At 38.4% G+C, this 17,301-nt stretch overlaps 1 protein-coding gene across 12 annotated transcripts in view; it reads left to right on the plus strand.

Moving 5' to 3' along the window:
- Positions 1–17,301, plus strand: part of robo2 (roundabout, axon guidance receptor, homolog 2 (Drosophila)) — a 525,042-nt gene that overhangs the window by 474,558 nt on the left and 33,183 nt on the right. For 8 of the 12 annotated variants that reach the window (XM_008424864.3, XM_008424871.3, XM_008424867.3 and 5 more), the window contains 3 exons: positions 8,041–8,168; positions 9,726–9,998; positions 11,807–11,932. In XM_008424864.3, coding sequence (XP_008423086.1) covers positions 8,041–8,168; positions 9,726–9,998; positions 11,807–11,932 — 527 coding nt within the window. The remainder of the gene's footprint in view (positions 1–8,040; positions 8,169–9,725; positions 9,999–11,806; positions 11,933–17,301) is intronic. The other 4 variants (XM_008424869.3, XM_008424870.3, XM_008424873.3 and 1 more) reach the window with 1 other exon arrangement.

Consider the following 17,301-nt stretch of genomic DNA (forward strand, 5'->3'; position numbering starts at 1 on the left):
TTATACAAGCAAAAGTCTCAAAGTGTGTTAAAAGCTAAGAGTTTTAAGAAAAGTTTACAATAAAGGACTGTTCTAATAGGAAACAGAAATAATAATTTGCCATTCCAATCATTTTGGTGCATCAGCACTAACAGTTCTCTCTCTTCTGAGCTTCAGTGGCAATTAAAGCAGGTGTTGGCATTTTTGGTGTTGTGAGCAGGTTCCACCTCCTCCTGGAAAAGTAAATCAGCATCTCCATAGCATTCCAAGTAGAGAAAAAAAGTGCTGTAAAATTTTATGTTAGACATCTTTGGACTTGATAAGATGCAGAGTACCAACACCAGCAGGTGACACGGCCCCTCAGGTCACCACAGGCTGTGGAAACGCCACATTGAACCTCAAACAACCTCTCCCACCTTGATTTTCAAGGAAAATGCAAAATATACTTTTATCTGCAAGGAGGACTTTTAACCATCTATCATATTGTGGAGTACATTAACAGAAGTAATGCAGCGGTTGGAGCCCATGAACTGGATACATTTGTGTATGTTGGCTCTCGAAGCACCGGCTCCAGCTGCAGTCCTCATGTTCTTGACTAAACCCTGCGTCACAATTGTCTCAAGACTACAGTTGCCGTAATTTCCAGACTATAAGCTGCTAATTTTTTCAACATATTTTGAACACTGTGATGCGGGTGGCTTTTCATTAGCTGGATTGCTGCATGATGAGGAGGACAGACAGGCTAAAGGGTGAGAAGAAAGTTTCATTAAAACAACAACAAAGGAGAGACTGAGGAAGGGTGTGTGAGGTCAGGGATGATACTGTTGGGTCCTAAATGAATACAACCACATACCTAAAACACATCGTTCTCACAACTTCCCCCTTTGTTCTCTGCTTAGCCCCGCACCAGAGCCTGCTGTGAATCCTTAGGCTAGTTAGCATGATCACCAATGATAGTGGATAAACAGTTTTCCTGAAATGGTGAGCTGTGCCTCCACTAGTAGCACATTGAACAGTGTGTACACAAGTGTGATTGACAGCACTAAGACCCTCCTCCTGGCTCTGATTGGTTGCTTCTGCGGAAGAAGAGATGGACTTTTTCCACGGGTCATCTGTCTCATGTTTTACTGTCACAGCTACATGTTAGTTTTAACACATTTGCAGGAAACATACTGTTTATAAAAGTTACAAACTGCAGCTTTAAGGGACATCTGTTTAATTTCTCTTCTTTTTGGCAAGTGTTTCAGCGGTTTAAAAGCTTGACCACTTAGTCACATTTAGCTTACGGAAAAAGCACCAGCCAGCAAATAAATAAAAGTAAACTACCCCATTACATTTTATTTATTTATTTATTTTGGATTTACATGCACCCACTCCCAAAGACACACTGATGTACACACAGGATGTTGTGACACAAGACAATTTTTATTAATGTTTTTTTCCCCCCACATTTTGTTAGTAATATAAGCTAAATAAAAAAAGTCAAATAATTGTGATAAAACTTTTTCTTAAAAACTCAAGGCACACAGCATGGACACCTGTGGCATTTTGACAAGTGTGGAAAATATATTTATTTTTTTTCTCTTCAAAGTTAGTGTTGTGGATTATATTCCGTTGCCCTCAATAGTCTAGAAATAATCTCTGCTGCTGGTGCACATTTTTTACACACTTTTGTGAACAGCTTCTTTAGCGATGACCTTTTGTGGATTTTCTTGCATAAAATATGGTTTTTTTACTGCTATTATGGAACATTATGTAATAGTCCTATTTTAAGATATTCTTTTTTTTTACTGAGATGCGTCTGTTCTTTATTGCAGTAAAGAGGATCATTTTGTAATCTCAAATTTTTCATTTGGTCTCAAAACTACTACTGTAATCCTCCACACAGAACCTGCTGTTCTCTTGTATGCCTTATATTTTGCCGAAAAAAAAATACTTTGATCAATCTTCATATGAATTGATAGTCACCATCACCAGCCTGGGTGATGCATCTCAGACCTCACCATCGAGCCTCCGGTCTGCCTCTGTTAGCCACTCTGATGCCATCACATCCCAGATGTTATAACTCTCCCATCTGTCCTGAAAGTGAATCTGTGAAGCTGATGATATCGGGCAATAATAATAATAATAATAATAATAATAATAATAATAATAATAATAATAATAATAATAATAATAATAATAATTTGTTGCATGAAATGTTTGTAGCATTAATTAGACAACGGCAAATGAAGTCACATCTGTTTCCATTTTCTCCCTGGCTCAAGCCAAATTGCCCTGACTGAACAATTATACTTAATCGATCACAAAATAAATGATTCATGGAAGATGAATAGGCTGCAGATTGTAGAGACTTGAACAATTTGGCTTTGGCTGCTCAGTTAAAATTGATAAAAAGCTGATAACGGTTCCTTAACCGCATCTCCCCCTTCCGCCAATAAAGAGATAGTAATTAGGAGCTAGTAATAACTTCCTATCTCCACACTGATCAATGTTTTAGCAGAGCAGATTCACTCCTTTTGGAAGAGCAAAGCATGCTGAGGGAACAGGTTTGAATAAATCCGTTGCCATAGAGATTTCTATCATCCCAGGATCCAAATCATAAATGAGATCATCTTCTCGGAGGGTTAATCCACAAAGTAATTTGTGTTTTCTATTGTGTTTAGATAACATCTGCACTTTAAATTCAAGTTTAATCAACTGGTCTGCCGAATCATAAACAACAGATTTATACAGTCGGTTTGGAATGAATCTGCCTCGATCGGCGTATTTATCGGGAGCCCGGCGTCGGCCGAGTTTGCCGCTATTTATGGATTCACTCTCACTCGTCGTAAGTTACTGAAATGTTTGGGAAGGAGGAAGTATTGTTGCTTCAAGTCGAATTTCATCCCCCAAGGTTGCCATCCGTCCTCGGGTTGGACGGGGAATAAAAGTTAAACGTCAACATTTCATCAGCCGGATGTCCCCGAAACCTATCCAATCCCCACACACACATAAACATACACCTTTAACAAATACCCTTGATAGAGATCAGTCTTATTGTAATTATGCTTTGCCGAAAACTGCTGCGTGACAAATGCAAGGACAATACAGCAATTCCCACCGTCTGCTCCTTCCTTTCCAAGTGCTACTTAGAAGAAAGAACAATGCCTTTATACTCGGCTTTTCTTCTTCTTCTTCTTCTTTTTCTTCTTCTTCTTTTGCAGCATGAAAGATTTTTAAATATGCAAAAGACAGAATGGGGATGTGTAGCTGTGTATGGAACAATAAAAGGAAAATGGGGTTAGGAAAATATGGTATGGTAAGAAAGAATGATGGCAGCGGTGGAACATGGCAGCCAGAAACAGAGGTGGAAGTACAGGGAGAGATGTATTACCCTATAAAAGTGCATGTGTCTGATGCACAACCATCAATTTGAATGACTTGTCTCCCCCGAGGGCCTGCTTTGGCATTCAGGAGCCACGGCGAGGGCTCTTAGCCTGTTGCCAGGACTGTAGTTCATTTGAACTCCTCCCTTTTGCTGAACAGCTTTTCTCATTAGAACCGGTAGCTGAGATGGAGAGCAACTGCAGCTCACCCATTACCTGGCCTTGTCCTCGGGGTTTGACTCTCTCCAAGTCTCTGGGAGTCAACCCATCACCCTGCTGGAGCTCAGACAATGAACCCTGCCGTCAGAATGCCAGCTCTGACGCTAACTGTGTCGCAAAGCTTCGCTGGTCGCACATTCCATAATGGGCTTCAAATAAAGCTACAAGTACAGAAGGAAGATGTTAATATATCAAATATTTTCTGGACTTTAAAAAAAAATTTTTTTTTAACAATTTTAGCCCATTAATATGTTTTAATTCGAGACATTCCATTGTATCTTTGTCCTGCTGAAAGGTGAACTTCTCTACAAGTCTCAGATCTCCTGCATTCCCGAAAAGTGAATTTTATTTTAAGAGATGCATGACGTTTAACTCCGTCAACCTTCTCTGACAGATTTCACTGTTCTAACTTTAGTAATTGAGTAATCTATGAATTATTCTGACAACTAATCAAGTAATCAAATTAAGGTGCTGTGGTGGCGCAGGGGCAAAGCACATCCCATGTGTTGAGGCCTGAGTCCTGATGCCGGTGGTCGCAGGCTCGATTCCCGGTCTGGCCACATGTCTTCCCCCTCTCTCATAACCCTCTTTCCTGTCAAACTACTTTCAAATAAAGGCCAACGAAACCTTTAAAAAAAATTAATCGAATTAAAAGTTGTGCAGTAGTTCTGTAGCATCTACTTAAGCTGGTAAAAACAATTTTTAATAAAGTACTGTGGCCTACCAGGAAAAGTAATTGACCGCCATCTTCATTGTCCTCCTTTACAGTAAGACCTCTAAAGTCATCTTCCTCTCCTGTGTCAGAATTGAACAGCCTCAGAATTAGTTAATTGCAGACTTCCTCAGTGCCACCCGTGATCTGTGTGACAAAAGTCACAGCTTATTGTCCAGAAATTAAGGCACTGCTTCGGATTGAAGAAAGTTCAACTTTAGGTTTCCTCTACCCAGAGCCCCATCTTTGATGTTACTGAAATATTGACTTCCTTTCAACAATGCTTTGTTGTCATTGTTCCATAAAGGCCTCATTTGTTTACCTTAACATGAATAGATGTCTAGTCCATAGATTCTACCACCTGAGCTGTGGATCTCTGAACATTGATCTCTTGACTTCTTCTCTGTTTAATGTTCTCTTTGCCCATCTTTCCAAGAAAACTTCCCTAGCAAACCTCTAGGGCAGTGTTTCTCAACCTTTTTTGGGCCAGCACCCCCTAGCCTTTATCCAGGTCCCTCACCGCCCCCCACCAAAGAATTTGCAGGCTACTTTGCACTGACCATTATTTTATCATTAATATTACTATCACTATTGTAGATGTTTTGATTTTTATGCTTGTTTCTATATTTATCATCAAAAATAATTTCCCAGAGAACAAAAAAGTTATGGGAATATAAATTATTTTCACAGGTGTCTACAAAAATGCAATGAACATTCAAGTTAAAATTGGTAGGCCTAACAGCAGCCAATCAGAATGGAAAAAATATTCTTATTTTGTGCCATTTTCTAGTTGTTAAATATTACACAAAATGAGCAGATAAAAGATGTGCAGCAATGCCAGTTTAAACTCTGAACTATTTGCAAAACGACTGAGCTCTGCAACATTAAAACATGGATAGAACTGTAACTACATTAATCATAACTATTCTTCTCTTCAGTGTTTGTCATTTTGGTGGTGCAGCTCTGTGCTGCCTTCAGGAGACATCAGAGTATTATCCATAAAACTTCACCCACATGGCATTTATTGTGCAAACCAGAGCTTTCAGTGGAAAAACAAAAGTTCCAGATCCTTTTAATGCCATACAAATATGAGACAGAAACACAGATTATATCTTTATATAGACCGGTCTATTGATTTATAGATTAATAGTTTTACTGGACAGAAATTACAAAGAACAAATCTGGTTCTTAATCAAATCATAATGAGTCAAATTGAAAGTGTCATGGAGTCATCAGCCTCATGACATTAAAACTGACATGAAAAATAAAATTGAATAAATAAATATATCAAATCTATTTAAAAACATAAATAAGTGATAAGTTCTTTACTGTTATGGTCTGTAAGATATATTTATTCTCAGTACTAGATATGGTCTCAACAAACTCATGGCACTTCAACAATATTATTTTACATTTTATGTGGAAATAGTGTCTGTTTATTCTTGCCATATAGTCCTCTGTATTAAGTATTGCTCAAAAGATCTTGCCATACCATTTTATTCCTCTGTATTTACTTTAGTTTCTGACTTTATTCTTGCATTTTGTTCTTCATTCATTTCCATTTAGTTTCTTTTGATTAGTATTATCCTCTCCTGGTTTATTGCCATGTCCACTTTAGTTTATTTCCTGTTGCTAGATTTATTTTATCGTTTATTGACGCTCACCATCAGTAATCTTCACTCATCACCTGCTGCGCTGCCTAATCGTCATGTGTTTCACATCATGTGTTGATTTTTTCACTGTTCAGCGTTGGATTCTCTGTTTTTATGCCATAATTCACATCTAGTTCGTCACTCCGTTTTATGTGCTGCTTCTCCTGTTTCAGAGTTTTGCGCAATGTGCGCGTCTTTTTTTTTAAGCCCCTAAGGTGCAGGGTGGTCGGGAAGAGTATCGATGGGGAAAAGGCAGACTGACATAAACCTTTTAAAACAACTGAAACAATTTCTACACTCTGATTATTGAAATTTAAAAGTGCTGTGTTGTTCTATCACCCCCATTTCATACCGGACCACTTACAGCACCGTGTTAACGCTATAAAATGAACGCTCTCTATCGAGGTATCACCCATGGAGGGATTTCTTTATTTAAATGGGTTCATTTTTCAGAGGGATACACAGTGAGGGTATCGTAATTTTAGCTACCAGTAGCAGGAGAACGGAGCTGCTTCAAGAAGCTAGCAGAAGCTACGAACACTGAATAGAAGAAGAGCTGCCATCGATACAGTTGCAGCCAAGCATGGTTTAATGTTACACAATACAGTTTTACCAAGTTGCTCAAAGTCTAAACTGGCATTGTTGTGCATTTAATGTGTAAAGTTTACCTTCAACCAAACGCCCCCCAAAGGCATCCCAGCGCCCCCCTTTTGTAAAAATGTCTGCCAGCGCCCCCTGCCGTCCTCTGAATGCCCCCTTGGGGGCGGTACCGCCCACGTTGAGAACCGCTACTCTAGGGCCTTTACTAAACTAACATTTGTATGCTGAAATTAATCTAGACACAAGTGAGATCCATTTGATAAAGAAATGACTTTTGAAGGCAATTATTGATAAGAGAGTAAAGAAGGTTGCACACAACATGTGTTTAAGTTCAAAATGTTGAAAATCTTGCTTTTTCACTTGACACGTGTTCACTACTTTAAAATCCTATTAAAACCTATTAATCCTATTAAAATCCTATTAATGTATGTATCCACAGTGTGTTTTTGCATAAATAGCTGAATGAATGTGACAAAGGCATAGCGGGAGAGAAAAGGAAGTAAACTGCTCTGTTCGCCTGAAAGGATCCCAACTTTCTGAAACCAGAAATGTATCAGAGTGCTGTTTCCCCTCGAAGGGTTTTTTTTGGTTCAGAGGCTTATGTCACAGAAACATGTATTATTAGGCAAAAAGTAACAATTAACTAGTGCTGTCAATTTATTAATATATTTTATCAGATTAATCACACTCTACCGTTGTAATTAATCACAATTATTCACTATGCTGAACTTTGCAAGCTCAAACGTAAATATGCACGTTTTCACAAAATGTTTTTTTAAAAAGAGTGTTTTATTGTGCCAAATGAAACAGGTTTGAAGATTCTGTTTTTCAGGTTTTCATATTCAGATATTTGAGCATAAAGTAAGAGTAACATTCTGTCCAAAAAATCTGACATTTTCTAGAAAGAACATGGCAACAAGATTGAAAACCAATTTGAAAAGTCAAATATTTCCTAGAAAAAACTCAGACATTTTGAGGTTAATCTCATTTTAAGTTTCTTCTCAAAGGTTTATGAGCTTAATCTCCAACTTTAATTTTTTTTCTAACAAATTTATGACTTGTCAAACTCAGAAAATTCAAACTTTTTTTCTATAAAATTTCTGAGATTAAACTCAAGATTTTTCAGTTTTGTAATAGCACATTTTTTACTTTTCAAACTCAAAAATGTCCTTTTTGTCTAGGAAATTTCAGAGCTTTTGGTGGAAATTTACTCCCCTTTTTTCATCTACCATGGCCCTGATACATCATCATATATTCAGGACGTTTTATTTCAACCAATTTAGAAACATCGGTGGCAGGATAACTCATTGTTGCAAAATACATACTAGCTGTTTTTTTTAACAGTGAAATTTGCCTCTGAGCACACTAGTGGGATGCTCCTCGCTTTAAATGTTTTCGATGGCTTCAAATTACTGTATGTTTAATGGCCTTTATTTAATTTTTTCGAAATCCAGAAATCTTGTGAAAACATATTTTGAATGTTGTATTTCAACCTTTTGTTTTCGTCCAGCCGTCCGGGCCTGTTGAACGCCAGTGACCCGGGCTACCCCTGGTTAGCCGACTCTTGGCCGGCGACCAGCCTGCCCGTCAACAGCAGCTCCGGAGGACCAAACGACTTGACTAAATTTGGTCGAGGAGGTGAGTGCGTCAACGCTGCAAATACTTCAAAACTAAAACCGCAAGAGATGAAAGTCGGCCTTCCTGCCTTCCTTTGTGTTCAAACGGAGCCCCTGTTATTTACCATAACATGTACGCATATGAAATGCACACGTTGCCGCATAATTCATACGTATCCGGACATATTTATATTTCACAGTAGACGGCGGCTCGAGCATTAACAGCAGGGGGACTCCGCTGTCACCAGACTGAGTGATGACAGCTAGTTCAGCTTGGTGTCATTGGCCATACTTCAGAGTAGGGGAATGTGAAGAGGAGAGGCAGGCGGGGGGATGGATGTTTGAAAGGATGGTCTTGAGCAGCGAGTCGTGAAGGACAGACACAGCTTGACTGGCGCAGATGTGGACACTTCCGCCGTGGCTTTACATCATCTCCCCTTCACTGGGCATGCAAACCGCATGGTTTTTGTTTCCCTTACTCTCTCTTCATCTGGTGCAGCAGGCGCACACATGCTAAACATGGCCGTTACTCCTCATGTGTGGGAACAGGAAAGGGAGGGTATGGAGATATCCAGAGGATACGAGGGGGCAAAACACAGCTCTTCATCCTAAGAGTGAAGAAGATGAGAACATTAAACCACCTTTATTGTATTCATCTGAGCCTTCAAGTGCATTTCCTCTGTCTGTAATGTTGGGTGTGTTTTTGTTATTTGATCTTGAATTTGACTGATTTGGGTGTTTTACACCAGATGTCAAAGAATTTTGAAAAAACTTGCAGTTTAACTAGCTAACTGTTAGCATGTGCCTTCCACTTCCACTTGATTCCCATCTCCTTTCAGTGCTCTGTCTGGGATTTCTTCAACTGACCTTGATTCCTCTGGTAGAATTTCAACCGGGCCAATCAGCAGGCAGAAGAACAAGTTGTGATTGATGGTATCAGTGTTTTTTGTGGTGGTAGTAATGTAGTCTCCGTGTAGTTTTAGCAACGGCAGCGTAGGAAGTGAACGAAGCTGTTCAGTCTGTGTAGGCCACACCTCCAAATACTGAGAAACATCAAGAGCCATCTTGTTCAGATCGCCACTTCTGTCTTTGCAGTAGTGTATGGTTGTTTACAGTACAGGCAATTTCCAGTAAGCTTCATAGTATCAAATTGTGTGTTATAGCCAAACATTAGTGATTGGATAACATTTAAAACTTGAACAGGGTCCTCTCCAAAATCTAAATATTTCAAAGCAGGTAATGCTTTAGTTTTAATTTTTGAGACTTATTACTGGTAAGCATAGATATGCTTACCAGTAAAAAGCTTACCAATGTTTTCCTTCCATAATGTCCTTTCATAAGAAAATTAGGCATGAAATTTAACAGTTTCAGCTACAACTTTTTTTTTGTTAGCTATAGCTAAGAAGCTGTTGAAATAATAGATGTTCCCCACCTGATAAAACGAGAACAAGAGAAAAATCATTTGATTTTTCAAAATATTTTCTGTACTTCATCTTACTTTAAAAAAATCTTCAAGGCAGCATTTCTAGTCAGCATACGGCTTAACCCTGAATTAGCTCTCTCTTCTTCTCTTTACCAGATCTCCCCACTGGACAGGGAGACAAAACGGGCACCATGCTTTCTGACGGAGCCATCTACAGCAGCATAGACTTTACAACCAAGGCTAACTACAACAGTCCTGGTCAAACATCCCAAGCCAATCCTTATGCCACCACTCAAATCCTCCACTCCAGCAGCATCCATGAGCTGGCTGTGGACCTGCCTGATGCCCAGTGGAAGGCCTCACTTCAGACTAAGCAGGAAATGGCAAACCTGGGCTACTCCCTGCCTGACAAGAACTCCTGCAACAACAGTGAGTCAAAGATCCCTCTCACACCTGGTTACATCAGCTCTGTTCTTGTGTTTAGCATTTAAGATTTTATTTCTTCTAAAACTTTAATATAGACACATTATAATGTGACATCATGTGCGCAAGATCCCACCAACCAGCAGGCTGCTGGAGGGCAAAAAAACTTCACTGATGATGACTACCGATAGCTTTAACTGTCAGGTTGTCAACATTATGCACAAAATCTTAATTGTACGCATGATATATGAAAGAAAAAGGGATGTAGTGCTTTGCTACCAATTGTCAGCACAATGAGAACTAGATAACAAGGACAGGAAAAGGTATTTAATTAAGATAAAAAATATCAAGAGAAAGGGAAATTGGCAGAGGGAAGTGGGTCAGTTTTGCTAGCTTGACTTTGACCTACAACGACAAACATGTAGATGTGTTGTGGAATTTCGAGTGTTTCAGTTCAGAAAAAAACACCAACTCTGACAGATCATCAGTAGAATGGATGTTTAAATTGGCCACTCAATCACCTCTATATTCAGATATTACTTATTAATAATCGTAAAATTAACATCAAGCCTGAAAACGTGATACTGTAACAGACTGAATGATTTGTTCTTTATGTGGGATGTTTCTAGAGTCGAATCCTGACACATTAGTGGAGCTGTGGTCAGTCAGTTGCTATGGCAACAGGTCTGTGTTTGGCAAAGTCAACACAGAGAGTGAGAAAAGGGAAGAATGCTAGTGGTTTTGAGTTGTTTTTCTGAGTGATTTTTCCCTTTGCTGTGGCGCACGGCACTAGATTAATACTATCGACATCTCCAGGTTTCATTTTGTTAACAGAATTTTTTTCTACCGCAGTAGTGCAGCTATAGATGGCAAGTAAAAGGATCGTCTTTTTGCCCTCCAGCGTTGTGCGCATGAGCAAAATTTCCTTATGTAAACAATAACATGCATCGTGTCTATATCAGGCCTTCAAAGTTCTCTGTTTTGTGAGGGAAGTTGAACTCTCGTTTGTTCCGTTGTAAAAGCACAACGTATTGGTGCTTAAACTTAAACTCCACCAAAAGTCTGAAAATCCCTTCTAACCTCGCTGTGGTGAAAAGTGGATGTCTTTAAAAGTGTATTTGTAGTTATTTTCTAGCAGTCATCATGTTGGTTTCTGTGGTTGAGGTCAGATAAACCCCCATGAAAGAGCTACACAGCTGAGCCGTCCATTAATTTCTTGTGAAGTTTTCATAGCTAGCCTACTCCTCCCTTAGCTTTAGCATAATTGTCAATCTGTTTTATATTTCCTAATATTGAAGAAAATCATCTAAGATCATTATCATAAATTTGAGAAGGGATTTTTTTAATTATACTTTAATGGCTCTATTTTAATATGTATTTATAATCTAATTTTCTAGCACTCTAAAACCAATTCATTTTATTTTATTTTTTCTACTTTATCCCCTCTTTTAATGAATCTTGTGATAAAATGTGATTATATCTTTCTGAATTTAGACAAGTATTGAAATATAATCTCCACTGCTGACTCTGACTATTCTCCATTCCAAGAACGGAGAATAGTGAGGGGAGAAGATTAGAGCCACATTTTTAAAATTATTTATGTATATATATCAAAAAAGAAAGTCTGACTTTCCCAGTGAATGTGCTGTCTGTTGCTCTTAAGAAACTGAATTGTGAAATCCACGTGTTGATGCTGTTTCCTGAATTGATCCTGCTTGCTTTTGTTGCTCTAACTGCATGTTGTTGCATGTGCTTGTGCTAACTGCCAGTCACCTGATGCCACTGTGATTTTTGCCCTCTAACCTCCACTGTAGCCCTTCTTTTCATTCCCGACTACCGATTGGCCGACGGATTGTCTAATAGAATCCCACACAACCAATCACAAGATTTCAGCACCACCAGCTCTCACAACAGCTCAGAGCGAAGCGGCAGTCTCTCAGGTTGGTTTACGCAGCAGAGAGTGAAAGCAGTCTGGGACGATTTGCTCCTCAGCCCATCTTTATGATTGACCAATGTCTTTATTGATCTGTTATTTGCATGTGCAGACGGCATTTTCATAAACACATTCTCTCCTCCCGTCACTGAAGGCGCTTTGCTCAGTCAGTTGCCTCCAGTGTTTCCACTTCTTTGTACCTTTTTGGAATAATTGATATTTTATTTCTAAAGGAATAAGACTTTTGTATGTATAGAAGTGCATTTTAATGAAAATCTAAGTTATCTCAGTGATTCCATTCAAAAAGTAAAACATAATTTTGAAAATATAAAGCTGTTTTGATTATAATCAAATATTAACTGGATGTTTTACTAATTAGTAAAACATCCAGTTAATAAAAACACAGACTCCACCAGTTTGCGTTTTTTAATTTACAGTAAATTTTCTAATTTACTGAGTTGGTGTCACTGTGCCTGACTGGCCAGTAAACTGGCTTAACCAAAACCCCATAGAGGTTTGGCTTTGAGGCAGGGTTTATGTTTAGGTCAGGGGTTGAGGCTTGGAAGAAAAATGAGAAACTCCACACCAACTGAAACACATGAGCTGGACGCCAGCATTAAAGCAGCCTGGGTGTTTGTATTGGGTCTCTGCAGGTTTCACCAACTGAAATGTACAACTTTTTAGGAATTTTTTTAAGATCATCATTACCAAATGTATGCATAAAAATATTTATATGTGCATGTGTGTGCGTGTTTGAAATTCACTAAACCTCCAACTTCATTGTTTAGTTGCAACAAATGCAGCACCGCTGACCAATCTCTGGGGAGCTTTAGCCACGCCAAGGGAGTAAAACTGAACATTTCTGAGGTCTTTTTTTGGCTCTTAGTAGCAGCTCTGTGCTATTCACACTGCATATGGCTCTTTACAGTCTTAACCCTCATAGTGCCGAGCTTTTTTGCACAGAAAGAACGTAGCATCGTATGGGTTAGCAACAGATGTGAGCCAGAGGTGAAGACATCATCCAGCCAACTGGCAATAAATTTACACTTACCCATGATGGACGTAAACAAGCTAGATAGGGTGTGTTAGTAAATTTTTACTGGTAGCCCCAACTGCCTCAAGTCACAGAGTGCAATTAAGACGTCTGTGTGTGACTCAAACTTTTGCCTGATAGAAAATTCCCAGTGAGAAACAAAAACTATAAGATTAAATAATCGCAACAAAAGTTAAGACCTGCATGGTTTCCCCCAGAAAACTCACTAAGCCTGGTGGTTGGGTACTAGGGCAGTCATGAATCCAGTCATTCATCAAATTTTTGAGTTAAAATTTGCTTAAAGTTGACAGAAAATTTGAAAATATCACTTGATAATTATGTTTTATTGAAAGGGAGACTAATACCTGAACACCAACCATGAAGCCTTAAACAAAGCAAACATTTTAACGAGACTTCCATGTTTTAACACTGGTTGATTGACTCTATGCCACACCTCATTGATGCAGGAATTGCATCAATGCATTTAACTCTCAGGCAGACATTAAAATAACTTTTCATAATTCTTATAGAACTCAAATTTTATGAGAAATCAAATTTGGACTTTTCATTAGCTCTTAGCCATAAATGCATTTTTTAAATATATCACTCTGTTTCATTTTTTATTTAAAATATTGAAGTAAACAAACTTTTCGATGATTTTCTAATTTATTGACTTGTACATTAAGCGAAGTGATAAGAGACGTCTGTTAAGACAATCAGAGCACAAAGAAGTGGAAGCAGAACATGGCTGACAGGAGTGGAGGCAGAGGGAGTTTTCAGACAGAGTGAACTTTATCCACACGTGCACACACAGACACCATTAGAGATGCTTGGCTGGCTAAAGTGGCAAAAATACCTCCCTTTTCCCTCATCCCCTAATGGTGGCCGACTGCACTAAAACCCATGTTCAGAGAATTACAATGTCATTTATAGGACACCCAGGCAGCCCTCATGCCTGCCTCCCTTCCTCTCTCCTCTTTTATCTAGTTACAAGCCACTGCCTTAACTGCTCTCTAATTCAATGCTGTGCCCACAGTGAGGCAGGGTGAAGGATCTGAAGTGGCCATGCCTTACAGGCAGATTCTTCCTATAGACATCCAGCTTGTTAGGTGGGGGGCTCCAGTCAGGCTCTAGTCTGTATTATAACTGATTCTGAATGAACAAAAGTGGCAAAAAATCCTTTAGATTTAATGACATTTTTGCATACAGGTAAATTGTAAAGTGTCACTGGAAAAATAGCAACAATTATGAGTTGTTTTCATATTAATTGCTCTTTTTATTAATTAGAAGATAGTTCTGAAGCCCCAGCTACAATATTAGTGATATCTTTTGAAATCTTTTTTCTCCATTTTTGAAATAAACCTGCACCTACATGAACTGCGTGATTCTAAACCAAAAAGCAGTGATACCTATGCCCCGCCTGAAGGTGGCAATAATAGTGCCATTAACATTCAAACAAAGAAGATGCTCCAGGAGTATGGCAAAACTTAAATTTTTTCTTGCGTTGGTCTGGTAATTTTTAACTTTAGCTTACAAGTTAGCTTCAAATGTAAGCTAACTTACTTAGCTTACATTTGAAGCGGTACAGACAAAATAAACATCTGAAGAAAATTAAAATGGCATCAGTATTGTTATGGTTTTCAGATATTGCTGGCTAATTCCCTTTCCGCTATTTGTTTGGAGTTTTTGTTGCTTTGTTTAAGACTTACCCACTGTTTCCAAAGGCAAAATGACCAAAGCCTGTGGCGGGTGGGCAAACATATATTTTGAAGTAAGATTGTAGCCATCTTCAAAGAAACATTTTAAAATGTGGCAATGTGTTGCTTCAAAATGCTAGGATGAGTTAGCAGAGGGATAAACTGACTTCAGCTGTTTTTTTGTGGTATTGTGATATTGAGCATGCACAGTGTTACCATTGTTTCTAATCATGTCTAAATAGCTTCTCTACAGATATTAAGTGATTCCAATTTGCGTTTTTAAAAATATTTTCTCTAATATAAACTTCTAGATTAACTGCAAACGCAACAAAAAATCCAGATTTTGTAGAGTATCTGTTAGTGTGAATACAGCCTGGTGTAAAGTATAAAAACTAATAAAATGAATAACTTATTGATTTTTATTTTATTTACTTGATTTTATTGTTTCCAAACTCCCCAATTAAAAAAAAAGGGAATAAAATGTCTTAATCAGCAGGCTGCAGAGGTGTTGGCGCAATTTAATATCCAGAAAGAACATCTTTTATTATGTTTTTACTTTTATTAAATTGAATCCTGAAGATTATTGTTAACAAAAACAGACTCCTGCATTTTTCTGACAAATGACTTTGAAATACCTACAGAGGTATGAAAGGTTTAGAATATAAACAAGAACTAACACTGTTGCGTAGTCTTGCAGTGATTATTTTTCTTGTACGTTTAAATGGAAGTTCATAACAAAGACTTTATCATCTTCAACATTATGGTGTCTGAGTTATGTCATTGTACTCATATTAAGGGTAGGAAACACTATTGCATTAAAATTTTAATTTATCTTATGTTACCAACTCAATTTATTTAATTCAACCTATATTGCTTAGTAACGTGGAACAATGCTCAGAGTTTTAGCTTTAGATAAATTTCCGCCAAAGCTAAGTCAGCATTTGAAGGATGTGGGGGGAGGAGGAGTGTAAGTTATAGTGCTTCGCTCCCCCTCCAAGGAGATGGAAGGAATAATGAATGTTAGGTATGAAGGAGGGAAGCAGGATGAAAAGGAACAGAAATAGAGCGGCTTTCATAACAGCGTGGATCTCCACTGGGGACAGGAATCTGCTCATTAAAACCTTTTTTAGTGTAGAGGAGAAGAGGTAACCGGTGTTTTCTGGAGCTGTTAGAGACCCTGAAGACTGCTGACCCAAACACCCACCCAGCCTGCCTCTGAACATTCAGTCCATACTCATCTGAGGACCACGCCTGTGTTTGAGACACTGAGTTCAGGCACTTCTTTTATATAAGGCACGTCTCCTCATTAGTTACTATGTATTTTATTAAAGCTAGTACAAAGCTAGAAAATTAAAAAGCTAGTACACACACACACACATATATATATATATATATATATATATATATATATATATATATATAAATAAATTTAGTGGCACCCCGGTAGATATCAATTCCGTTTGTAATTGAAATTGAAAGTTAAATTGATAGAAGATCCAACCTTGAATTAATCATTGGAAGATTTCTTAAGACTGGAGCATATACATGGAGACTTGACTGTTCCTCTTTGAACAATCCTTTGAACTGTTCAGAGTCCAGGGTCCTCACTTCTCTTCATCTCACCTCATCTACTTTCGTAAAGAGTCGGGTCAGTGAACTGAGATAACTAAGGAAAAGGAAATTGTCTTTTAATCATGTCTTTTCAGTTGACCAACGGCTTTGGACTATAAACTTTTTGAAAAATAGAAGATGTATTTTCAGTTTTCTGACAAAGTCCAGTGTTTATAGTTCTTAACAGTAGGGTCCCTAACAAGGTTCCAGGAGTCTTTGTAAGACAGATAGATGTTCCACCATACTAAATAGTAGAATGAATCCATCTCCTCATTACTAAACCCACCTTTGTTTGCTGAGGACCTCAATCCTGGTCTCATCTGAACAAAGAGCACAGTTTCAGCTAATATAAAGTTTGCATATTTATATTTGTGACATAACAAAAAAGGTTTTACTGTTCTGTCATCACTCCTAGGTAAAATGTTAGGCTCTAAGACCAGTGGTCCCCAACCTTTTTATTACCGCAGACCGGTCAACACTTGGAAATCGCGCAACTGAGAGTCCGGTGGAAATTGGAGATGATATGTGGAAATGTTTATTATTATATGTAAAGGTCATTATTATATGTTTATTCAGTTAAAAATGTTAACTATGAAAAAACACAGTCACCTCCAAATCATAGTGCAGCAAACAGAGCGGCTGCTCCCGTCGTCTTTTATCCACCGCCTTTTCTTTTTGTTACGTCTTTTATCTCTTAAAATGAGTCCACAAACTATCACTATTGCTTCTACATCGTCATCCGTGTTTGGTTATTCTAAATTCCCGTATGCTATGTTGGGAATTTTGTGGAGTTTCTTCTGGAATCGCGATGTTCGTGACTGGAATCGGTTCGTGTTGCCTCTGCCGTGTGGCTGGAGACACAAACCGATCGAAACTGTTGAACTTTTATCAACTCTGTGGTCACAGAGATTTGGAGAATCGGCCGACAATTCTTAAATCTTGCCAACTAAACCAGACTTAAGACTCACAAGCTCTACTCATCTCCTCTCGACCACTGCCCAAACGCTCTCTGACCCTAGTCGCTATGGTAACGTT

The sequence above is a fragment of the Poecilia reticulata genome, chromosome 13 (genome assembly GCF_904066995.2).
Source record: "Poecilia reticulata chromosome 13, P_reticulata-male-v2, whole genome shotgun sequence".
NCBI lineage: Eukaryota > Metazoa > Chordata > Actinopteri > Cyprinodontiformes > Poeciliidae > Poecilia > Poecilia reticulata.